The 24,580-nt window shown below is 36.9% G+C and overlaps 5 protein-coding genes across 8 annotated transcripts; 2 read left to right on the top strand and 3 right to left on the bottom strand.

Annotated features, from left to right (window-relative positions):
* Positions 1-865: 865 nt before the first annotated feature.
* On the bottom strand, positions 866-2,952 carry LOC116111946 (tropinone reductase homolog At5g06060-like). The gene is made up of 5 exons (XM_031398107.1): positions 2,581-2,952; positions 2,264-2,471; positions 1,475-1,691; positions 1,254-1,360; positions 866-1,171 (listed from the first exon to the last, which is right to left on the bottom strand). Exons 1-5 carry the CDS (start codon positions 2,853-2,855, stop codon positions 983-985), a joined length of 996 nt encoding a protein of 331 aa, XP_031253967.1. The 5' UTR covers positions 2,856-2,952; the 3' UTR covers positions 866-982.
* A 1,143-nt stretch (positions 2,953-4,095) lies between these two features.
* LOC116111990 (probable transcriptional regulator RABBIT EARS) lies at positions 4,096-4,770 on the top strand. The gene has a single exon (XM_031398163.1). The coding sequence runs from the start codon at positions 4,096-4,098 to the stop codon at positions 4,768-4,770; it is 675 nt and encodes a 224-aa protein (XP_031254023.1).
* Positions 4,771-8,760: 3,990 nt separating this feature from the next.
* LOC116111989 (transcriptional regulator TAC1-like) lies at positions 8,761-9,339 on the top strand. Its single transcript, XM_031398162.1, has one exon. It carries the CDS (start codon positions 8,761-8,763, stop codon positions 9,307-9,309), a length of 549 nt encoding a protein of 182 aa, XP_031254022.1. The 3' UTR covers positions 9,310-9,339.
* Positions 9,340-12,171: 2,832 nt separating this feature from the next.
* LOC116111977 (protein PLASTID TRANSCRIPTIONALLY ACTIVE 16, chloroplastic) lies at positions 12,172-15,100 on the bottom strand. The gene is made up of 5 exons (XM_031398153.1): positions 14,464-15,100; positions 13,363-13,812; positions 13,155-13,223; positions 13,007-13,065; positions 12,172-12,901 (listed from the first exon to the last, which is right to left on the bottom strand). Exons 1-5 carry the CDS (start codon positions 14,899-14,901, stop codon positions 12,367-12,369), a joined length of 1,551 nt encoding a protein of 516 aa, XP_031254013.1. The 5' UTR covers positions 14,902-15,100; the 3' UTR covers positions 12,172-12,366.
* Positions 15,101-16,514: 1,414 nt separating this feature from the next.
* LOC116111956 (serine/arginine repetitive matrix protein 1-like) lies at positions 16,515-22,555 on the bottom strand. Of its 4 annotated transcripts, none has more exons than XM_031398121.1 (13): positions 22,435-22,555; positions 21,984-22,151; positions 21,808-21,894; positions 21,532-21,668; positions 20,412-20,459; positions 20,275-20,331; positions 19,131-20,018; positions 18,861-19,049; positions 18,609-18,758; positions 18,351-18,494; positions 17,380-18,237; positions 16,980-17,071; positions 16,515-16,853 (listed from the first exon to the last, which is right to left on the bottom strand). In XM_031398121.1, exons 1-11 carry the CDS (start codon positions 22,549-22,551, stop codon positions 17,604-17,606), a joined length of 2,619 nt encoding a protein of 872 aa, XP_031253981.1. In that variant the 5' UTR covers positions 22,552-22,555; the 3' UTR covers positions 16,515-16,853; positions 16,980-17,071; positions 17,380-17,603. The 4 variants fall into 4 exon arrangements, with proteins under 4 accessions (XP_031253981.1, XP_031253980.1, XP_031253982.1 ...); XM_031398120.1 differs by having other exon boundaries at positions 16,980-17,032; XM_031398122.1 differs by having other exon boundaries at positions 16,980-17,052; positions 19,131-20,012.
* Between the last annotated feature and the right edge of the window lie 2,025 nt (positions 22,556-24,580).

The raw sequence follows: 24,580 nt of genomic DNA, 5'->3' as shown, positions 1-24,580 counted from the left end.
CTATTACAACGTTATTGGATGGAACAATTACACAATTATTACTACTCACGTTCTTTTGGAAGAAGCCCTTCACTGGTTTACTAAGCCATTCACTGGTTTACTACAAAGATACACTTAACTTCGGGTTTTGTTTATGTTTATGAGTTTTACACACAATACTTGATGTGAAAGATGATTATTAATCAATTTTTATTCCATCACGCAATTAAATAGTTGCCAGACTAGAACCAGATCAAGTTGGCCAGAACATCATGAATGATAGATAGGTAACATACGAGGAGTGCAAATTATGTTAGGACTTTTTATTGCTGGTGAAGCTGTCAAGATGGAATATGTCTCGGCCTACAAAGACATATTATCATGCATACACATGACCAGGGGTACTGCACATGGCCTTTAAATTTCGTAATAAAGACTAACCCAAGTCTTGAGCTGGGTGATTTTCAGCCTCTGTTAGACATTTAACACACATCAAGCAAAGATTTCACAATCATCAAAGGTATTAGTAAATTCTACTTGATTCAAACAGATTGCACCTCAATCTTCAGCCGGTACCACCAGAATAGCTAATTGATTATATTTTTATAGAAATCAACACATTATAACAAAATCTTTCCAAGGATACAACTCATAAAACTGCAATTAAACGAGAGAGATGTACTACAATCCAACTTATAGACACGGAAGAGAATGAAACACTGGGCTTAGCACTGCCAGGCATGACTACAGTAGAAGATATTACAATAAGAAAAATGCATGGGACAACAAAAGTCGGGGTGAAGGGGAGAAAGAAGTACGGAAAAGAGAAAAGGAAAAGAAGCATTGCTCCACTGGAAAGTGCAAGGCCTAATTTTAAAGGGCAAATTGACCACAGTTGAAGCCTAGAAATTCTCAGGCTTGAAAACGACATCTGTGAAGTTATGAGAAATCAACTGCCATCCAAGGTGAATACAGAGGCAAGAAATAACAGGAAAAAAACATTCTAATCATGAATTGGGTAGAAACCATTCACAGACATTCCCCCATCAACGCAGATAATCTGCCCAGTGATGTAAGATGATGCAGGTAAGCAAAGAAATGCTACCAATGATGAAACTTCTGTTGGGTCTCCAAGGCGCCGAGCAGGAGTTACAGAATATACCTCTTCCAAATATTCTTTTTTGCTAAGCACCTGGAACATGGAGGTCAAATGGCATTATGAATAAGTTCAATCTAACAAAAAACAACGTAAGCTAAGGTGAATAGGGAATTACTTGCTCCACCATTGAGGTTTTGATGTACCAAGGTGCCACAGCGTTACATCTTATGTTGTCTTTTGCCCACTCACAAGCCAAATTTCGTGTAAGCTGATTGATAGCTCCTGAAAACCAACCGAAAGTAAACAAAATTAAAATGAAGTTTCATAAAACTCTTCAACTGTACCACATGGACCCATAAATGATGCGGTGAAATTCACATCAGAAGGGTAAATTACCTTTAGTTGATCCCTGAACAGACATGTTTTTGAGTGAGACAAAACCAGACACAGAAGATGTAAATACAACGCTTCCTGCTCCAGATGCTTTCAGCAGGGGATAAGCTAGTTGTGATAAGTTAAAAACAGATTCAAAATTTGTGGCCATGAGAGTGGAAAATTCCTCTGCTGTGAACTCTACCATTGGTTTCCGGATATTTGTTCCAACATTATTAATCTACGAAAACATTAAAGCCTTGAACTTCATGTTGCACAAAAAAATAGTGGTTAAGAGATGGGAGGATTCATTTTAATTTTGGCACTTAAAAAGATAAACAATAGAAAGCACAAAACTTACAAGTAGCACTCTTATTAATAGAATTTTATACATAAATGGTAGTACGAAATAACTAAATTGGGGTTCCGAAAGGACATATGGACAGGTTATAGAAAAAATATTTGAAGCTATGATTACATTATAGTCCATGGATATGCCCCATAAGTTCAAAATGCATTTAGTTTTACTCTGTACGAGGCCCGTGAACTCTGTAAGAGATGTATGGGATGCTTGTCAATGATAGAACAAGTAACAAAATTAACCACGATAGAAACTTGATGATCCCATGATTTTGTAGTTTTGTAAAATGCATCAATAAACAATCACTATAGGCCAGCTGAGACAATGTACTAGAACTATAACCACATCTACAACAATTGCATGACTCTCATGGGCAAATAAACAAACACAACATACACAAACATAAATAATATAATCAAAGTGTAAAAGAGTAAATAAATATAGGACCTTACAAGGATGTTGAGCTTGCCATCAAACAAAGAAGACGCGGACTCCATCAAACTTTCTCTCTGATCTCGAACAGACACATCACACACTGACCCAGTAACCTGAAAACCTAAACCATTCCAGTCTCTCAAGCATTTGTTAAGCTCACTCTCATTCCTCGAACACGTGTGCACTCTCGCTCCAAAACCCACTAACTCCTCCACAATCGCTCGCCTTTACAAAACATACCCAGTTTCACATTCATATTAAACTCCACAAAACGAAAGAAGAAACAAAATGAGTACAAATGTAGGTGGAATTTTTTTAAAGTATGGTTGTATACCCTATGCCACGAGTGCCACCGGTGACTAAAGCGGTCTTGCCCTGAAGAGACCATCGGTGTCGGTGGGTTGAGGCGCTGTCACTGGGGCTTGGGTTGAGTGACATGGATATATTTGAGACCGAGAGGGGTTTGCTATGATAACGAGGGAATTTAAAGGTAGTTTGGAGCTTGAAAGAAAGGGTGAAATGGGGAAAGCCTTGGGCTTTGGAGATAAAGGAAGACGTTATGGGAATAGTAGAGAGTGTTGAAGGAGGTAAAATGATTTTTTCAGCCATTGGTGCGGGAGGCGTCAACGTGCTGCACTAGACAGCAAGTCAGCAATGCAAACGCTTTCTAGGAATTCAAAGCCTCCCCTTTGCTCTAGCAGCTTGTACAATTAGTAAATGTCAGATATAATATTTGATTAAATTTGATCTCAACTGTTACTAAATGATCAGAAAAAACGTCTGTGTTACGGTGGAAGACAAGACAAATAAAGAATGGTCTGTTCAACACGTACGGGTCGGGTGGGTCCTTGTTTGATTATGAAATATTCAACATAGATGACTTTGAAAGTAACTTCTGGGTTTTGGTTGTTTCACTCCATCTTCTACTAAAACGACATTCTATATATCAGACAAATGCTAAAGTACAACCAAAACTTTCTGTTCCCCATTACTTGATCACACATTCCTGTTGAAGATTAACATCCATCTTGAAGCTAAAAGGAGACTTATTTACGTAAATGATACTAGATGTACAAATAAATTTTATAAAAATTTATATACAAACTGATATGACAAAATAAGTAAAATTGAGAATATAAAACTCATCGTATTCACATTTTTATTCACTTTTTTATTTATTTTGTACCACAAAAGTCTATACATAAATTTTTGTAAAACTTATTATATATATATATATAAAAGAAACCTTTCAAGCTCCGTCAAATTTTACCCAGTCAAAAGTATTATTTTATGTCATTTGTAAATATAAAAGAAGCTCAACGAATTCAAACTGGATTGGAATGAATTAATGAGATACATACTTTGTAATATAATTCCTTGAACATTATTTCAGTTAATCTAGAAAGCAACTGATAATTCAAACATTCTCCAACAAAGGTCCCACGTTAATTAATGGTATATTTTAAGACAGTGAATGTTGACTCAATGACTCTTTCTAGAGGAAAGGAATTAATATCCGCATTAATAAATTAAATACCCTTTGAAATAATGTCATTCTTTATCAAGTAAGGTTTCGCAGCACTTGCTAAAACTGAAATGTCACGGAATGGGAATTTTCTTAAACAATACTCACCTCAATCATTGTAAGTAACAGTGTGTTAAATTCAAGCTTAAAAGCTCGCACTGAAACTCAATCTCATTCACCACCTCTCAAAACAAATGTGAAGTTTTTGTTCTACGGCAATAGATCGATCTTCGTCAAAATCTTATATAATTATTTTAATTATCACCTCCAGTATTCTATCTGATTCTTACAATAGCGATATTGACGAAGTAGTGAGTATAAAAAATGGATCAAGCACGATTTTGGATGTGGGCAAGCAGCAAAAGCAGTTTAGAGTCTAGTTTTGTTCTACCGGGTGCTAGTTCATGGGAAGAAGAAGCCTTTGCAGAAGATGCGGCAGGGCCTTTCGGTGCCTTCATATGGCCTCCAAGAAGTTATAGTTGCAGTTTCTGTGGAAGAGAATTCAAGTCAGCTCAAGCCCTTGGCGGGCACATGAATGTCCACAGAAGGGAAAGAGCTAAACTTAAGCAATCCCCTATATCCGAGAGAAACAACCTTTATCATCAAGAATATAATGGTGTTAATTATAACACTAATTCTAGGGAACTTCTTGCATCACTCTCATCTGTTACCGGGAGTGCGTATGATATTCAGTCTATGGTGCTTTCCGCCATCCAAGATCATCAAAAGAGGCCTTTTTACCATTCCCATTCATCCTCATCTGATTCTGCAGCTTCCTCTAGATCTTTAAACATCCTAGAGTGGAAGATTGAAGAAGATTATACAAAGAAGCAAAGTGACGTCGTTAGCTTAAATTTGAGTGTTGGGTTGGGAAACAGAGAGACGGCTTGTTACAAGAGAAGGAGAACCGATGGAGTACCATTAATGCCTTTCTTTCTCAACACAGCCACAGAAGAATTAGATCTTGAGCTCAGGCTTGGTCGTGATCACCCAAATTAATCCACAATCACTTTCTCTTGCTGTCTGTTTGTCCTTATATATTCAGTTTGTGTTCTAAGAATCTAAAGTACTATAGGCCTCTCAAACTTAATTCCACATGTTGAACTTCATGTGTTCGATCCCATCTCATTCAGAATCTGTACTACTATATTAGTGACTGTGGATTTAGTTCGAAGGATTTTTATCGGAAATATGATGGAAGTAATAATGGAAATGCTGAGTCCCTCTATGACTTTCCTTGCATAGACTATGAAGTTCCAAATGCAGGCTGAAGAAGTACATTTAATATTTTAGGTTTCTATATTTGTGTAATTGATATACCTGATGATAACTGAAATTTACACAGAGAGTGTTTCATGATTTCTCTTTATATTTGAGACCTTTCCGAACGTTGGAGAAAAAAAATTTGAATACACAGTCTATTTGAGATAACATGACACACCTTCCAAATTAAATTAAATTAAATGCTATGATCTATTTGACATAGCTACTGCATGAAACATAGGGCATATAGAGACTCTATTTAATTTTTCCGATTAGAAAACTGTTAGGGTCAAAAATCATCTTCAGCCTGACGAGGTCCAATAATAAAATAAACATGTTACGGCCCAAGGCCTCAGCCCAATCCTGATTGGGCCTACGCTTAAAATCATCTTGTGAATTACTCATTTTATGAGTTGGACTATTCTATCAGTTAAGTTAAATTGGGTTTCAGCCCATTGGCCTGCAACAGTCCATAAATAGGAAATCAGAATCTCATTCTATTTCATCTTCTACTAAGATTCTAAATTTTACTCAAACTATTAAACTTAACCTGATAAAGTCAAGAAATCATATTTCTTTCTTGATAGAGATTATCTCCCAAAATAGGACTTGGTGTCCTAGCAGGATTCCAACCCCTTGGGTTCACTATAAAAACAGAGGTTTGCCCTCTCATTAGGGGAGGGATCTCCCATAGTCAATCCACACTACTCAAAACCATCTATTTGCTCTTGAGGTTCTTGCTCTCAAGAACCCGACGCCTCCATCATAGTCCTAGCCTTCAACAAGACTCCTGGTAATTCTTCATCTCCTTAATTCTTATCAAATAATCTCTTTCAGCCTTGCTGACTTAAGCGTCAGAGTGCCTACGGCAAACACCACCCCGGTGTTTTCTGTAAGCTTCATGCTTGTCATTTCATGTGTGCAGGTCTAGCAAATTGTCAATGGCCTCAACCTCACGGGACCAAACTCTATTTTCATGATGGTAGATTTTTTGTATCTACAAAAACTATCGCAACTTCATCTATAAAAAAGCCAAGGAGATGGAACTAACATATAATCCAATAGGGGTTCCCTTAGTTTGTCTTTGTATTATTAAAAGATGATGACTAAGAAATAGTAAAGAGAGCCACTCCACATGAATCCATACGCTTATGTTCTGACTAACCTTTCTTGCCTCAAAGAAAACTTCAAAAATGGTTCAACAACTTTGTTGTATCCTTTCTATTCAATTATTCACATAACCCTATTTTTTTTTTATGTCTAAGAGAATAATATTGCATCATCAGTGAGGCAGTGTCTAGTTGTCCTTTTGTTTCTTTTTCTTCTTCTTCTTCTGTTTATGTAATTCGTTTTATATTAATTGCATCATAAAATGACAAGCTCTATAGTCCAAAACAAGAATAATCTCTTATGAAAAGCTTTTGAGAGAGAGACTCCCAAGTTGTGCTTTAATAACCATGTCGTATTACACGAGACTTCATTGCTGAAATTAGTGCACGATATAAGGCGACCATTCTGTGTTGTCTTTGTAACAAATGATGTCGCGATTTTTTTAAACTTAATTTGTTGGCTAATTAAGGTTAAAGAAAAAAAAAAAGTTTGAAATATTACACTTCCCACTATGATATGATTGCACCATATATACACGTATTTTCGATTAATCCGATTAATCTTTGTCCATTTCATGATCACCTACTTAAGTCTTAGGAGTCAAGGATACATACCTCGATTAATCCCTGTAATCACACCTTGAACCTAAAGGTGACTAGCAGGACATCTCACATCACTGTGTGCATTAACCATACATTCTAGTATTCTTCCTTCCACTTGAGCTATCCGAAAGTGGGAGCATGCTATATATAATCAATTCTATCAAAGCTTCGATACTCTTATTTTGGCCTTATTAAACCCTTAAAAAAAGCATTATTAATAAAATTAACCAGGTAAAACAAATTACTAGCTACAGTACTCAAAACATAGATGTATATTGTGACAAATTGATGAAAAAGAGAGATATATTGTATAGTTTTACGGAATATGAGTATAGTTATTTAATTAATTAGATAAATATTGTACCAAACGATCAATAGTACGTGTATTGATGCTGTAGACTGAAAGAGATAGTTTTCGTCTCCTCAAATTTCAAACAATGCGTTGGTTTAAATTTAAGTTAAGGGTCATCTTATTATAATGTTGATGTCAATTGCAATATTCCAGAAGAGGTTGAAATTAAAGTAAGCTGTCCATATAGCTTTAATCAATTTTACTAACTCAATAATACGTACATTCAAACTCTAATTGGATTTGAATCTCAGTGGAAGTATAATAAACCAGCAGATATGAGAAAAGTCTGATATTTCCAAAGACGAAAGTTTCAAACAAAGAACTTCTCTTTGAACCGTCTGGCAATGAAGAGTGATAGCAGAATAAATATGAATATGATCTCCAGTTGGATTGTACTGTAATATGGTGTAGCTAGATCTTTAAAGGATTGATCAAAAGAAAAGAAGATGAAGAAACGACAAAGTCCGTGGGATATAAGATTGAATCATATGGCACTGTTGAATGTATATATGTACGTAGTGTACATGCTGTCTTTTTAGAATTAATTAATATCAGACTCATGCTGATGAGTTCATGACATCTTCACTATGTCTCTGAAACATCCACATGGCGGAATTCTACAGTCATGGCTGGCGGTTGGCATCTTCGATTTTCATGGTGGCACCACCAACCAATAAGTCTATTTAATTAATTTAACCTTTTTTATTCTCCATTAATTACGTTGGGAAGTCCTTTAATTACGCTCAATCTAAAAAATATGTTGTTATATATAATTTTTATGTCCATTCATAATTAAAACTTTGATTTTTACTGTATCATACCTAATAATTTTAATACAAAAAATACTATACTAATATATAAATGAGTGAAGTAAACTTAAGAAATTAATTTTGGTGTATGTATAGCCTCAGCCAATACGTATTTACATATATAGAATGCAGTTCATTCGGCTGAAAATAGCATAAGGGAAAATGGGACTTGGGTTGGCTGTGATATACACAGCTCGATGTTTGCTCAAGGCATGTGTGACGATATAGAAAAACTTGATGCAGCATAAAAGATGATCATATTGGTAACATCGCCCCTTAGTCCTGGGCAACAAACTGTAATTAAAAAGATCAATGATGTTGCTGTATATTGATCTTTGTAGATGGAAACTTTGGTAGAAGTAGAATACGACCTTGCTTGTTATCTTTATCCTATATGCTCTCCAATAGCGCCCTGGCCTTTCTTCTTTATACTATTTGAGCCCTCAGATTTTGAGTCCAAAAACACATTAACAAATACCAACAAGATAGTATTATTCTACTCTTTTTTATACAAGAATAATTTTCAGGTCCGGTAAACCTTTAATATTATTACTACCCTAATTAATTACAAACCATTTGATGGCACTAGCAGTCAATGATTTCAAACACTAGATCAAATGGATCGTAAAAGACTAAAAGCGTTACAAATAAATATTATTAAAAAGCCATGACCTTAATCTGTAAGGCAACTTTTTGTCTTTTGGCTTAGTTGAATTTGTCTAATTATCTTAGAAGTTCCAGTTCATTTCTGAAGAAGCAGCAGCAGGCCTTAACCCTTTCAATATAAAATTTCCACTACCTTCCAGTTGACCATCTCTCTCTCTCTCTCTCTCTCTCTCTTTTTCTCCCGCTAATGGACTCTCATGATCAGCCGACACCAGAAAATCCAGAGAAGGTGACTTCAGATGAACAAGCTGCTGATGGTGCAAGTCCAGTTAGGTCTTATGACTGCACCTTTTGCAAGAGAGGTTTCTCTAACGCACAAGCACTCGGCGGCCACATGAATATTCACCGAAAAGACAAAGCTAAGCTCAAGCAAACTTCTTCCTCAAAGAATCAATTGGACATCTCCAAGATTAATCAACCCCCGTATTATTTTACACAGCCACCATCAAAGGATGTTGTGGCTACTACCACTCAAGACAGAAGCAGTTCGAAACGGCCTTGGATTCTTGGTGAAGAAAATGATGCCACGTCTAACACTGACAAAACACATGTTAGAGAAGTCCGACAACTACCTTTGTTTTCTGAAAGACCACTGATTAGTAGTCAAGTTCATGAGAACACTGAAATTGTTTTGTCATCATCGAGCTCATCGGGGTCGGAATTGGACCTTGAACTCAGACTGGGACCTGAGCCTCAGGACTCTGCATCAGCAGCGGCCACCAAAAAATTCTTCTGAATTTTAATATGATACGCACCATGATCTCTCTTGTTCTTCATTAATTTTTTTAACTGTTGGATGATTATGCTATATTTTCATTTTATCAGCCAACTTATTAAGTTAATTATATTGTTTTTTGCAACTTAATTTCTTAAGTAAGTGCTCCTATCTGAATTAATTTGCAATTTTATTGATTGATTTTTATGGTTAGTTTTTTGTTGTATTTTGTGTTCCTTTGTTGAGTGGATTGTTGGGATAATAGAGGAACTCAAAGATTTGGTCAAGATTTTTATGCCGACTCCCATGTACTTAATCAATGGAAGAAACCATTCTTCAAATTCAATATGTCAGGACAAAATTCTTAGCTCTAGTGAGGCACGACTGTAATTAATCAGGTCTCTTAGCTAACGTATATCATCCACATGAACCTCTAGAAAGCAACAAATGGACTCCTATTTATTAGGGTTTACATGTTATATACACTGGTGCTTCCGAAAAAACATCTAATATCGTAACCCTAGATAACATTTCAAAATCTAGCAAGTTTAAATGAAGTCTAAGCTATCTATATAATACATTTTTAGAGCTTCAATCTTCTTCTTCAAGTAGCTGCACCTTGATATTCCTTTGAGTTTTACCTGGAACTCAGGCAAAGTTGTATATCACTGTCTTCATTTCAAGAAATCATTTGCATGCACTCTAGTTTCATTATCACAAGTTCAAATATGTACATTATTCATACACAACGTAGCTCAGACTATTATTCATATTTAGCACATAAAACCCTTTTTTTTTTTTTTTTTTTTTGGCATATTATTTTTAGATAATTTTGTTCTCGAGGTCTAGTTTCGATGACTAAAGGATTGATGCCTCCAAAAGTATAAGTGTCATAGATTAAAAGGTTTTATCATTTGAATTATCATCACAACTTGGTTTCCTAAGCATTTATAATTAGCATTGAACAAGCAGTTTGTAATGGTAATTACATAAATACTTTGCTTTGTAGATAAATATTTGCCAATCGAATTAAATTCATCCTTGCAGAGTGACAAGCCTTTTCCCTTATTCTCACTAGAGAGGTCTTGACATAATATGTAATATCTAGAAGTATCTTATGGGGATTAAGTTCTCACTAATTGAACTTATCTTAAAGAAGGGGAAACTCATTTGGGGTTGTATATCATGAATATCTAAACTCAAAGATAGTACTGTAATTTTTGGATTGCTTAGGTGAAATTGTACATCTTATCAGGCTGCATTTTCTTTAATTCAAAAAGAATAATAAAATAGTTCAATATAAATAGAATTCCTCTTTCTTAAATATAGTGTGCGTGTATATATTAAGAACTCAATTCTTTTTTCTTTTTTGGTATATAAATATCTATACATGAAAATGTCATTGAATATTATACCGTTATGTGTGTTTCAAATATCAAATATGCAGCTTACTTGTATATGGCTATATGTAGTCGATTTTATTGTGTTTTTTTTTTTTTAAATGCGAAGCTCTTTAAACAAAAATTTAGTCAAATTCTTCGTATCAAAAACGATAAAATTATCTTTGTATGTTTATCGGTGACAATATATAAAGATGGGTGGGAAGAAATAGTAACACATATTCAGAAAATTCAAACATTTATATATATTATAACCCTACGTACGGGGAACATAGACATGAATGCTATATATATATATATATACTCGAATTTGCAAGTACTTGGAAACTCGCTAGGATGATCATTTCACAATGGCAGGAAAACATACTTCCATAGTTATGCAGAACAAGAGGGATTAATCAATGTGATGGCTGAAGCTTTTAACTATATACTTAGGAGATGATGTAGCTAGTTTCGATCAGCTCATGCCGCATATATAAACATATGCAAGAGAGGAGGCAAGTTTGAGATGCCAACTTTGTTAGAAAATTTAGATTATATATGGGTTGAGAAAATTGTGGACAAGTACTGCTTATAGCTTGCCTAATCTGTAAAGATGACTTATGTGATTAATATTTTCTTGAAATGGAGACGAGAAATTGTATTGCTTAATTAGCTGCCTGAATGCTTACAAGAGGCTCTTCGAAATGAGTTGTTAATGTGTAACCAATGATGGAGTCATGAAGCAGAAAATATATATCAGTTATTCTCATTAATCATTGTCTGCTACTGCTATATCAATTAATGTACACTAAACTCATATGTAAAATATGTAAGTATGATATTACTCGTATACTGGTATTAGATTACCTTAATTATTAGTGTTTCACACTGTCCAAGAATCCAGCAAATTAGGAGTATGAAGATATGATACTGTTTTCAGAAAGTGAAACTGTGAAAGAGAGCAGGGAGAGAAGCAATTTAACCAACCCATTGAGAAGTTAATGCAGTATTCAATTAGTAAAATGGCAGTATTCAATTAGTAAAATATTTGGTTTGGGTTGAATAGTGGCTGGTCTTAGTTTCTTTTTCTTCCATCAAGTAAACATTCAAATTAAGGCGTCTTCATAGACTTTAAGGCTAGTGGCAGTGCTCCACTTGACTTGATGTTGAGGTCTTAAATATTTTATACAAAATATCAACATTTGTTGGTTTCTTTAGCTTTCATCGCACAATTTTTCTCACCTAATTCTGTTGTCAAATGCCAGCATTTGTGACTGTAAAATGTATTGTTTATCATATTCAATCATATCGTTATTCCCGTTAGTATCCTGGTTGTCAACTTGTCATTTTCTTCTTGTCCTTATTATCTCTACCCCTTTCAAGTTGACTATCACACAAAAATTATACGCCTTGATTTACTTTATTTATTGAATAGTACCGGCCATTTGTGCTGCTCTTCTCAGTGCATTCAACTGATAATACATCTAGATTCATGCCTGCTTGTAAATGAAAGAAAACCATATTAAGCTTAGAATTATATCGTTCACTTAGAAAAAGGAGTCCTGGCCTTAAGCCAGTCCAGGTTTCGTGCTTATTACACTCATAAAACCATTCATGGGCAACGGTATTAAAAATATTAAACAGTATTTGCAAAAAATTAAATTCAGTGACCAAATATATATTGCAATGGATTGCCTCAGTCATCGTCAACGTATATTGTTTCCTGCTTAAACAACCCGCCGAACACCTTCCTCACTTCGGGCTTAGACTCAGTCTGCTTCCCTTGAGGCTTTGGTTCCTGCTTCGGCTTCAAAACAGGAGGCTTTGGTTTAAATTGTTTGACAACAGCTTTCTTGGGCGGCAGCGTCCTGGCTTTCGCCTGTCCCCTTACAGTAGCAATCTGCACTTGTGGTATCTGACTGGACTTTTGAACGGCAGTTGTGATCTGGGAACTAAATTTATCCCAAGAAAATCCTGAGCCAATATCTTTTGCTTTACTGAAGAGGCTATCCACTGAGGCCCCTGCAGCCTCTGCCTTCTCTTGGGCATCTTCAGCTAAACTAGATGCTCGAGCCTCTTGCTCAGAAAGTTTTTTCACCTCTTCTTCAAGCTTCTTTGCTGCCTCAGCTGCTTCACGAGCTTTCTCTGCAGCTGCTTGTGCCTCCTCCTCAGCTCTTGCTTTCGCTAAAGCTTCTGCATATGCTGCTCTTCTTCCATCCTCAGGAATGGCACTAAAAAGTAATATTGCATTGGGTCATGTACCTGTTCCTTTACAAACTACAAAAAAGTAAAGGTTTGGCATACATTTGTAGGCAAACAATAGCACAGCAACTAACCTGAAAAGTTCATCTACAGACCTTGCCGGGGCTGATGGATCTGTAAAAATTTTGACCACCTAAATAAGAAAAATATTAAACGTTCAGCCATTTATAAATAAGCCCTGGTTTCATGTTTCCCAAGCTTCATAAAAATAAATCAATGTACCTTATTTTCTGTCACTGCTGTGTTAGAGAAAACATTTGCCACCACTGATGCTATCTGGGCCTTTGCTACCTGATCATAATTTTCAAGAACATAAGACAAAATAGACATAAAGAGGAAAAGAAAATTTACTCCCCAATGATTTTTAAAAAAAAAGAAAAAAGAAAAAAGAAAAAAAAAACAACAGATATAACCGCATACATTACATTACTTTGTAGTCGTTTGCAGCAGTGCTTCCTTCAGCTGATACAACAACATTATATGAACTCTCAGGTGAAAAGTCTTCAGTCAAACTAGTCTTGATGAATGTATAGCTAACATCCGTTTCAATTAATTTTTGCAAAAACTCAGGTATGGTCAATGGCTGATTTCGTGAGAAGAGATTGTTCAAGAATGAAGAAATGCCATCCAGAACATTGTAAGTTGATGTCCCTGTTGTTGAATCATAGATGATTGCCACATGGCCAACTCCGGCCAACTGAGCAGCTTCGATTACTTGTAAGGCATCTGATGCAGAGACCTCAGTGGTGGCACCGTTTTCAGCAGGACCAATCGTCACCACAACTTTGCTAGCGTTTCCAATTGCTTTGGCAATTGATTCTGCATCTTGGAAGGCAGATTCAACAGCATTGAGGCGTTTTGATTCTTCATTTGATATGATCTGTGGTGATTATGCAGTGGAAGCAGGAAAAATCAGTGTAAAGCTTTCCCTGATCTAATCAAGTGACCATCACTCCCCTTTAAAGCCTTCATGAACATTTATCCACACCACACTTCTATTTTATTTGCAGGATCAGAAAATTGAGGTCATACCATTCCCGTAAAATGGACAATAATGTTACACGGCCAAATGGCAAATCAGTGGCTACCAAGTAAAAGATGGATATGAGATAAATTGTCTACGTGAAGGTGAAATCATTGAACATATTAAGTGTTTTAAGTTTAACCCCATCTTAACCCTATTGAAAATGGAGTCGGTTATTCCTCTATGTCTTTAGCTACAAGTTTGCTTTAAGATCTACCTGAAACAAAAGGTCCAGAATACGCAAAGTTTAGACCACTCCCTCCCCCTTCCATAAGAGGGAAAAAAAAGACCTTGATCAACTCATAATTGGCTTAGCAACCTAGTTGGGCAATTTCCACAATTTAACATGTCAAACTATTTATTGGACTGGTTCTATTAGAATGCAGCATATGGAATCTCTAGAATTGTATGTTCTATCCTCTATCTATCATTTCTTATTACAATTTACTAAAATTCTTCATCCAACAAACATGATAACCCACAATTTAGGCAGTTTAAGAAGCTAACCTTGTACTTTGCAGCAAGACGAGCCAAGTCCTGAGCAGCACCAAGGTCAGGCACACCAGCCCTAACACTAAAACCTTCACGTAACAAAGTTTGGGCAATGCGAATGCCAGCCAGTCCAGTTGCACCAGCCACAAACACAGTGCCAGGGTCTTTTCTTCTAGAGTTACCAAACAATAACCCACTTCCAGGGCTGCTCACAACTGGGATCAAAGACTTGACATCTGGTACCTTCCCAAAGTTGAAATTAAAAGGACTTGAATTCACGGAAACACCAGTTTCATTTTCTTCAGAGTTTTCACCCTTTGGTTTGCCAAGTTGAAATGATGAGAGAGGTCCACCTCTTTTGGCAAAAACTCTGAGTGTTGGGTTCTTGAGAATCAACCTTGAATGGGGTGTTGTGGTGAGAAGAAATGAATTGGATGTAAGTGTTGGAGCCATGAATAGAGTAAGAGATAGACTCTCCTTCAATGGAGAAGAGGATTGTTTTTGTGTATAGACACAATAGTCTCTTGGTGTTCATTCATCTGACAGTTCGAGTTTTGTTTGATACAAATATTATCTGGATGTGGAGGTAAGGGAATCCTAGCAAATGGTATTAAGCCACGTAGTCATAGTTTATCTACTGAAGAAAATTGTACACCAGACGTTTTATGACGCATACATTAGATGGAAGTTTGATGAAACAAAAGATATTGACTTCAATTGTGCAATACAGATACAAAAGAGAAAAGATCTGATCTTAGTTCGTACCAGCTTGGTTTATCCAATTGGTTACCACATGTTTGATATGCTTTGGCCCACAAAATCCATTAAGGTCAAATATAGTCAATACAAGTTTACAACACAAGTTAGTGGGCTGGATTACAGATTACTCTTAAAAGGGTGTGCTTATAAACATAATCTAGGTCATTTATGCAATTTCATATACTGATTCTAATTTCTGAAAATTACATACGATTTATGTTCTCAAAAGAAATTTCATCATCATAACTTCCAATACATGCGTATCAGTAGGTACTGACTTATTCATCAAGCATCGAATTGTCCGATATATAGGACTGAGTTTCGCATCCAATTTCTAAGAGTAAAAAGCACAAATATGATCAGAGTAAACCTTACCATTGAAATCCGAATGTAAATATTATGGGACAAAGCGCCGGAGAAATGCATCGAAGACCCACTTAACCCACAACAAACAACAGCTAAGCCACAACTTTTAATACCCAAATGCATTTAAAAAGAACTCCCACAAACGTCTCAACCAAAATATTAATTATTACTTATTGAAACACTACAATAACTCACATCCCATCGCATATATTCTGCTTCAAATAGCAATAGGCACTCCACTCAGCTTCAAGAACTTCTCCCAAAAACTAAAAATTCTTCAGTACTGACAAAATGGTGAGGACCTTAATTTAACTAGTATGGAGTACCATATATTGGTTCTACCCTCCAGGTCGGAGTACCTTTCTTTTTTTAATTATTAATAAAAAATTATAAACTTTGTATTAAATTACTCTAAAAAGGTAAGAACTTCTCACTAACTAATTATACCTTTGTTAACTTAAGAATCAAAACGCCCAATAATCTATAATCGGACACACATAATGCCGTATAAATCCCCAAAAATATTTTCAAACTAAAACTTAAAAAGAAAACAACTCAAATATTATGGACCAATAGCAACCATCAATTCAAGCGATCGTCCTTGTAAAGGAGCTAAAGTACACATATTACCAGCTCCTGCTACTATTATTCTAATTCCACTAAATTACCAATTCCACTTATATTTGTCAACAAACACAATGCATCCCAAATATTAACAAAGAAACTTTGAAAAAAAAAATATCAATTAATTGCCCCATTAAAATATCCTCTGCTAAAATACCCTCCCAAGTACACATAAATTTTCAACGCTGTAACGATCTGTTCATTGTCCTCCCATTTCAAAGTAACCTAACATTAACATGACATGATTCACATCCCAACAGGAAAAAATAATCGTTTAATCACTTATACAAATGATAATTCTCTGCAACTGCAAAGTATACAAATAAAAAGCAAATTCACAATATATACAAACATTAACAAGAAAAGGTCAAAAGAATCCATCAGGAACTTTTCCTGCTAACAAGAGTGCATATGAAAATCTTTGCACAAATCAAAGATGACCACAGCCAGTAGCTCAGAACTAAACTCAAGACAAGCACCTCCCATATGCTATGAGATTATCATATACAACTTACTATATTATTCATGCATATAACATGACACGATATATACTGCACAGACCTTACAGCTGATATCAACATCAGGACAGGACGAGTCCGAAAACTATAGCACCATGGAGAATATTAGAAAATTAAGTCCCAGGAACAACTCTCAAACTGCCATCCATAGAGAGGTTAACCGAAATAGTGAGAAAGCAGCTACCATAAATATACAAAAAGGATTCACTTATCGACACCGAGATTTCTTCTAAAAGAACCCTTAGAAGGATAAGAGTACTTCACCTGAATTGATGTCCAGAATGTAGGTCTGCATATGATGTGCTCAACCAAGTCATCTAGTTGACAAAATATTCATCTATCAATTGACCAGAAAGCTGATTTAGAGTCAGTCTCATATTAATGCAACTGACAAGACCCTTTTTAGGCTTAGTTTTGTTCTCTTAAGAAGAATAACAAGATCAATCAAACCTATAGACCTCATCAACTTCTACTAGTAGCACTACTCAGACTCAGATTTAACATCAGATAGGATATTGACACAAATATTTTTTCTAACAAATGAAAAAGTCATAAAGCACTAATAATCAAGGCAACGAGATGCCTTTCCCTTCACATTCAAACAACAGATAAAATCCCACAAAACAATGAAATCAATTCCCGACTAAGGGAAGACAATTATTACCAGAAAATTTAGCAGCAAAGTCTGCATAGAGTTGCACTCAAGAGATTAGCTCAGGAAATCCTCATTTATCCATTTCAGCTGCCAGCAGCAAACACAGACTACATTAAACAGTTAACAAAATATAGAATACTCCCATTCAAAACATGATTAACCTAGAAAATTAAGATACTGGTCACCAAGATTTAAATGACAAAATAACATCTGATGTTCCAAGACAAAAATATTTAGCGACTGTTGATCTTCTTTGCTTTAATGGATTCCAAAGCCTTATTTCGTAACTCAATCTCAAGCCTTTTCTGTTCAGATTCTGTCACTTCATCGTCACTTGGATGAGACTCCCTTCTAGAAATATGTTCTCCATCCGAACCATCAGCATCATTTCGATTTTTCAATTTGTGCTTCTCTGCACGTCGCTCTTCCTTTCTACGACGTCTCTCATCACGCCGTCGACGCTTTTCCTCTTTTCTTAATTTCTTTTCTTCCTTTCTCCTCCTCTTAGCATGCTTCCTCTCAGTTTCAGAATCATAACTGTAGTCATCATCTGAAGCCACTTCTTCCCTCTCATATTTATGCTTTCTCTTTTCCTTATTGTCAGCTCTGTGTTTGTAACTTTCCTCAGAACCAGAATCAACACTATCACTCCGGTTGCCATGATCCACTTTTTCAACGACCATTGTCGCATTTGCTGACTTACGCCGTTGATCACTTTCCTTGCCATTACTTGAACGAGAGTGGTTTCTCTCATCAGATTTTTTACTTTCTCCTGGGTACGATGACTGTTGCCTCTCACCAGGCAAGGTTGGTGACCTTTCTTGATCAAAAGTTTGAGGACGATCACCCCTCCCAGAGGATTTTTCACTGCCAGGAATGTGTTAAAATATCAGATAGCATACCTAAATTTAGTTCATGTATAAGTAATAATGTGAGCGATCAAATAAGTAAAATATATTGTATAGCAGAGACACGTCTACCTCTTTAAATCCTGGTTTTTCTTCCTCAGATCTATCTTATCAGGTTGGGTCCTAGATTCAGGGGGATGACGATCTGATGCTACTCTGTCTGGAGAATAATCTTCCTTTTGCATAGATCTACGTGATGACACGGATTTATGATCCCTGTCCTCCCCACAAGCATGAATGAAGTACAATTCAGCAAAATTGAAAAACTTAAAATTTCCACATGATAACAAGGAAAATCAATTCAGTAGTTATCAGAAAATAAGAACAAACCTAGTACGATTGGTATCTTTTTCTTCTTTACTTGTATCTGGACCACCTTGACGAGGTTTTTCTCTTGGTTTTTGTGGAGGACTCAAGCTGCCATAATGAATCCTTGCATGCCAGGTCTGCCTGCCAGGACTTTCATATGGACTTAATGACCTTTGGAAAGCAGCCAACAATGTATAAACACATATGTCAACAAAATGATGAAGAATTAAACATTAAAGATGTTATAGATAATATAAAAGCTGATATAAATACCTCCTATCTTCACTAGCACTCCTTTTCCTTGTTGCACGTGGAGGGGACTCTGATACAGTAGGAGACCTCTCTGGTGATGGTGAAAAAGCTGACATCTTACGTAAATCATTCCGATTCTTTGATTCTCCAGGTGGTGACCTCAGAGAGCTGGAACGTCGACGTGCAGCAGGAGAAAAACTCTCACAGACTCTGTACATGACATATTACAACTACTTCAGATATTCAAATAGCAAAACTTCATTAAAACATCTACTTAGAGAAGGTACATACCTAATTTTCTCTCCAGGAGATTGCACAGGTGATCTCCTATAGTCATTGGGAGATTTCCTCTTGATTGGAGATAGAGTCCTACGTCGTGGAGGAGATGGAGAACTTGATTCATAGGGTGAAGGAGACCTATGACGGGAAGGAGTCTGTGGTCTCATGCGGGCAGGAACAGGTGATCTTTGATGTATGGGAGATGTAGATCGATGTTGCGGAGTCAAAGGAGATCTTTGATACCGCCGTCGCACAGGAGAGAGTGACGTACGATGCACAGGTGAAGGGCTCCTACGACGCACAGGAGAAGGGGATCCACGCTGCACAGGTGAAAGGGATTCACTTCCCATGGGTGAAGGAGATCTACGTCGTCGAATAGGTGAAGGTGATCTACGGCGCCGAATAGGTGAAGGTGATCTACGGCGCCGAATAGGTGAAGGTGATCTACGACGCCGAATAGGTGAAGGTGATCTACGACGTCGAATAAGTGACGGTGACCTACGACGTCGAATAGGTGATGGCGACCTACGGCGTCGCACTGGTGACGGCGACCTACGACGCCGAACTGGTGATGGCGACCTACGACGCCGAATAGGAGATGGCGATCTACGGCGACGAACAGGAGATGGTGATCTACGACGCATTGGTGAGGGTGACTTGCGTCGAAAAGGTGAATGCAATCTACGCCGAAAGGGAGATGGTGATCTGCGAAGCGATCGTGACCTAGATCTTCGCCTTAAATAAGATGGTCTTCGTCTAGGAGAGGGGGAGAACCGAGGTGAATGCCTCCTACGAGGTGTAATTGACCGTCTTCTCAAAGAGTGGTGCACCCTGTCAGAAGAAATAGAGCGCCTTCGTGCATTAGGTGATCTAGACATACTCCTTGACTTGCGCCTGCCACTATTTGTGTATCAAATCAGATGCTACAGTTTAGAAGATTTGCATATATGTACATGAAAGATCCAAGTTAAAAAACATAAGCACCCATAACATATACATATATTAGGCTAGTAAAGGTTAAGACACAACAAACGTTGTACTAATCCAAATTAACCCAATATGGGGCTTAGAAAGGTTAAGACACAAAAAAAATATGGTACTGCTCCAAATTAACTAAATTTGGGTTTAATGCTGCAGCACAAAAATATAACCATACCCTGAATAATCTCTGGAATTGGAATGAGACTTGCTGACAGACCTGGAAGGTGAACCTCTGCACAATAACCAAAAACATTATGAATACACAATAATGAAACCAGAAGACTAACAACACATGGCAATCAATATAATTACCGATGAGGTGAAGGGGAATGACCAGCCGACTGTGGAGACCTAGAAACCCTGCAGGGAATTGATATAGCATCATTCTTCAAAAAACAACACAGTAATACTAGAATGATAAAAGTTATTTCCAGATAAGTACACCCTAAATGTGCTACTGAAAAGAGAAACAACAACCCAAGACTTGTCTAGCTACTAAATTACAATAAGTAAATGCCCCAACTTGAAGCAATTTTCAAATAAAACATTTCTAACATTGAGAAACAGAATACTGGAACTATTCTGGCAATTTTTCAACAGACTGACACAGTTACGTAAAATCTAAAAATCCTCCCCTACCCAGCGCAAAAGCACCAGTACAAATATATCTTTCCCGACATATATGTAAAAGCACTCAAAGTACAATTAATGTCTGAAACTTAGGAAAGCCATTTTACATTTACCTCCCAACTGACATGTACAATGTTGAACCAAAAAGAAACTCAAAATGGAACTCATAGGTGGGACACAATATGATCGATCATTTCAGCATTTATCATATAAACTATTCATTTCAAGAAATAAATAAATCGCCTACAATATTAACCAGTGAAAACGTTCAGATTTTGATAGTTATATCGCATATATGCATGTGAGAGTAATCACTTAACTTTACAATTGAACCCATATTAATTTGCCTTTTCAATGCCAAAAATTAGGTTTTCATATTACCAAACCTCATTTTTTATATGTATAAGAAACTAAACCAAACCTCATTCATTAAATGAATCAGCCAAACTATACCTAAAAATTAATTATACTCACAAACATGTCATAGAATTGCAATGTTGATCAGCCAACAACATTTTCAGCCCCTTTCCTCCACAAACTCTAATTAGATTAAAATGAAAGGAATTTTCTTTTATATTTCTAGTGCTTTCAAACTTCAAATTTGTCAACCATGTTTTAAACAATCAGCACCCATACAATCACAAATTTGATATAATCAATTCTACCTATGTTTCCAGATTGGATAAAGTAAACATATATCGCATGGATGGCCATATAAGTACCTATCTTGTTCTATAATGAATACAAAAAGAAGAACAATAACAAATGTTATTACATTAATGCAGCAACTTTAAACTCATACCTGCTCCTTCCTCTCACACCATTCCTCTCGCCAGGTCCTTTCCCATCCTCAGACCGGATACTTGCATCCTTTGCCAGCATAGTCTTTGTGTTTGGATCCAAAGCATCCGCAGCAGCCTTCATTTCAACTGCACCGTCCTACAGTAGTTTGAGGTAAAGGACATGAACCCAAATAATTGCAGAAGCTAGCTGAATGCCATGAGAAAGATAAGCGGTAGTTAAAACCAAAAACCCAACTCTAGAGACTGTAACTCCAGCATGAATAAACTATTATTACCATCTTCTTCAATCTCTCTTGGTCACGTTCTCTACTTTCCTTCTCTTTCTTCTTCTGAATTTCATTTGCTATCCTATCTGCCTCCAACTGCAATAACCCATGACAAAATATTAGAAAGCAGTGACACTATAAGTACACATTGAGCTATATCTTGATTTTACGGGGGAATGATCAACCTTTTTCTCCCTTGTTTCTTCTTCCTTGGCATCCAAGAACTGCTGAGGAACTCCACTAGCATTCTTTTGCGCACTGAGGAGAAGCGTCCAAAGCTCTTTCATAAACTTTCCAGTATTTTTCTCCATGAAACCAGTAAGTGATATCTGCACCTGTTTCCCATTCACCTCCTGCATTAAAATAACATAGAACAAGTCCCATCTCAATCAACTGATGTTAGGTTTGATATTATGGAATGTATATGTTAATATTCAGATCCTGTGCCGAGTAAAATGGTGTATACCACTGTATTAGTGGCCTAAAATAAAGGATTAAAGGAAGCAAGATCCATTGTGAAATATACTTAACCACATAAATACGATTTGATGGAAAAAATAAAACAAGATAACTGCCATTGATGTATAAAAAAGATAGTATTTCCAATCCTACTATCCACTTCAAAATCATATTTACCTTTCCATCAAGAAGGCCGTAAATGAAGTTGATGAGAACTTCATCTTCAAAGCCAAGTAGCTCAGTAACCCTATTAGCAATCCACGGTCTAATAACATCCATCTTCACTTTTGTCATGTCCACCTGAAACCATATAATTTGGCCACGTCGTCAACAAGCACGCAAGTTACAATTATATGGAAAACTCAATTTGATACTACATAGCATATAATTCAATTTTGTACTACTAAAATTCTCTGCATTTCTTACCTTTCTTATTTAAAAAAAAAAAAATCAGGCTTTTCACTGCCAGGATGTGTTAAAATATCAGATAGCATACCTAAATTTAGTTCATGTATAAGTAATAATGTGAGCAATCAATAAGCAAAATAATTTGTATAGCAGAGACACTTCTACCTCTTTAATTCCTGGTTTTTCTTCCTCAGATCTATCTTATCAGGTTGGCTCCTAGATTCAGGGGGATGACATCTGATGCTACCCTGTCTGGAGATATTCTTCCTTTTGCATAATCTACGTGATGACACGGATTTATGATCCCTGTCCTCCCCACAAGCATGAATGAAGTACAATTCAGCAAAATTGAAAAACTTAAAATTTCCACATGATAACAAGGAAAATCAATTCATAGTTATCAAAAATAAGAACAAACCTAGTACGATTGGTATCTTTTCTTCTTTACTTGTATCTGGACCACCTTGACGAGGTTTTTCTCTTGGTTTTTGTGGAGGACTCAAGCTGCCATCATGAATCCTTGCTGCCAGGTCTGCCTGCCAGGACTTTCATATGGACTAAATGATCTTTGGAAAGCACCCACAATGTATAAACACATATGTCAACAAAATGATGAAGAATTAACATTAAAGATGTATAGATATATAAAAGCTGATATAAATACCTCCTATCTTCACTAGCACTCCTTTTCCTTGTTGCACGTGGAGGGGACTCTGATACAGTAGGAGACCTCCGGTGATGGTGAAAAAGCTGACATCTTACGTAAATCATTCGATTCTTTGATTCTCCAGGTGGTGACCTCAGAGAGCTGAACGTCGACGTGCAGCAGGAGAAAAACTCTCACAGATTCTGTACATGACATATTACAACTACTTCAGATATTCAAATAGCAAAACTTCATTAAAACATCTACTTAGAGAAGGTACATGCCTAATTTTCTCTCCAGGAGATTGCACAGGTGATCTCCTATAGTCATTGGGAGATTTCCTCTTGATTGGAGATAGAGTCCTACGTCGTGGAGATGGAGAACTTGATCATAGGGTGAAGGAGACCTATGACGAAGGAGTCTGTGGTCTCATGCGGGCAGGAACAGGTGATCTTTGATGTATGAGATGTAGATCGATGTTGCGGAGTCAGGATCTTTGATACCGCCGTCGCACAGGAGAGAGTGACGTACGATGCACAGTGAAGGGCTCCTACGACGCACAAGAAGGGGATCCACGCTGCACAGGTGAAAGGGATTCACTTCCCGTGGGTGAAGGAGATCTACTCGCGAATAGGTGAAGGTGATCTACGCGCCGAATAGGTGAGGTGATCTACGGCGCGAATAGGTGAAGGTGACTACACGCCGAATAAGTGACGGTGACCTACGACGTCGAATAGGTGATGGCGACCTACGGCGTCGAACTGGTACGGCGACCTACGCGCCGAACTGGTGATGGCGACCTACGACCCGAATGGGGATGGCGATCGACGGCGCCGAACAGGAGATGGTGATCTACGACGCATTGGTGAGGTGACTTGCGTCGAAAAGGTGAATGCAATCTACGCCGAAAGGGAGATGGTGATCTGCGAAGCGATCGTGACCTAGATCTTCGCCAATAAGATGGTCTTCGTCTAGGAGGGGAGAACCGAGGTGAATGCCTCCTACAGGTGTAATTGACCGTCTTCTCAAAGAGTGGTGCACCCTGTCGAAGAAATAGAGCCCTTCGTGCATTAGGTGATCTAGACATACTCCTTGACTTGCGCCTGCCACTATTTGTGTATCAAATCAGATGCTACAGTTTAGAAGATTTGCATATAGTACATGAAAGATCAAGTTAAAAACATAAGCACCCATAACATATACATTATTAGGCTAGTAAAGGTTAAGACACAACAAACATTGTACTAATCCAAATTAACCCAATAGGGG

Source organism: Pistacia vera, unplaced genomic scaffold, assembly GCF_008641045.1.
Source record: "Pistacia vera cultivar Batoury unplaced genomic scaffold, PisVer_v2 Contig655, whole genome shotgun sequence".
Classification (NCBI taxonomy): domain Eukaryota; kingdom Viridiplantae; phylum Streptophyta; class Magnoliopsida; order Sapindales; family Anacardiaceae; genus Pistacia; species Pistacia vera.
The sequence above is the reverse complement of the archived record's forward strand: the minus strand, read 5'-3'. Positions and strand labels throughout refer to the sequence as shown.

Bases quoted from the DNA above. Each gene is read 5' to 3' on its own strand.
- LOC116111946 (XM_031398107.1), bottom strand. From the start codon at position 2,855: ATGGCTGAAAAAATCATTTTACCTCCTTCAACACTCTCTACTATTCCC. The intron at 1,361-1,474 runs GTAATTTACCCT...GTTGGTTTTCAG, and splicing joins TGTTCAGGGATCAACTAAAG to GAGCTATCAATCAGCTTACA. The intron at 1,172-1,253 runs GTAATTCCCTAT...TCCATGTTCCAG, and splicing joins AAACCTCAATGGTGGAGCAA to GTGCTTAGCAAAAAAGAATA.
- LOC116111990 (XM_031398163.1), top strand. From the start codon at position 4,096: ATGGATCAAGCACGATTTTGGATGTGGGCAAGCAGCAAAAGCAGTTTA.
- LOC116111989 (XM_031398162.1), top strand. From the start codon at position 8,761: ATGGACTCTCATGATCAGCCGACACCAGAAAATCCAGAGAAGGTGACT.
- LOC116111977 (XM_031398153.1), bottom strand. From the start codon at position 14,901: ATGGCTCCAACACTTACATCCAATTCATTTCTTCTCACCACAACACCC. The intron at 13,813-14,463 runs GTTAGCTTCTTA...TAATCACCACAG, and splicing joins GTCTTGCTGCAAAGTACAAG to ATCATATCAAATGAAGAATC. The intron at 13,224-13,362 runs GTAATGTAATGT...AATTATGATCAG, and splicing joins CTGCTGCAAACGACTACAAA to GTAGCAAAGGCCCAGATAGC.
- LOC116111956 (XM_031398121.1), bottom strand. From the start codon at position 22,551: ATGACAAAAGTGAAGATGGATGTTATTAGACCGTGGATTGCTAATAGG. The intron at 21,895-21,983 runs GTTGATCATTCC...GGGTTATTGCAG, and splicing joins AAGAAACAAGGGAGAAAAAG to TTGGAGGCAGATAGGATAGC. The intron at 18,495-18,608 runs GTTTGTTCTTAT...TGGGGAGGACAG, and splicing joins AAAGATACCAATCGTACTAG to GGATCATAAATCCGTGTCAT.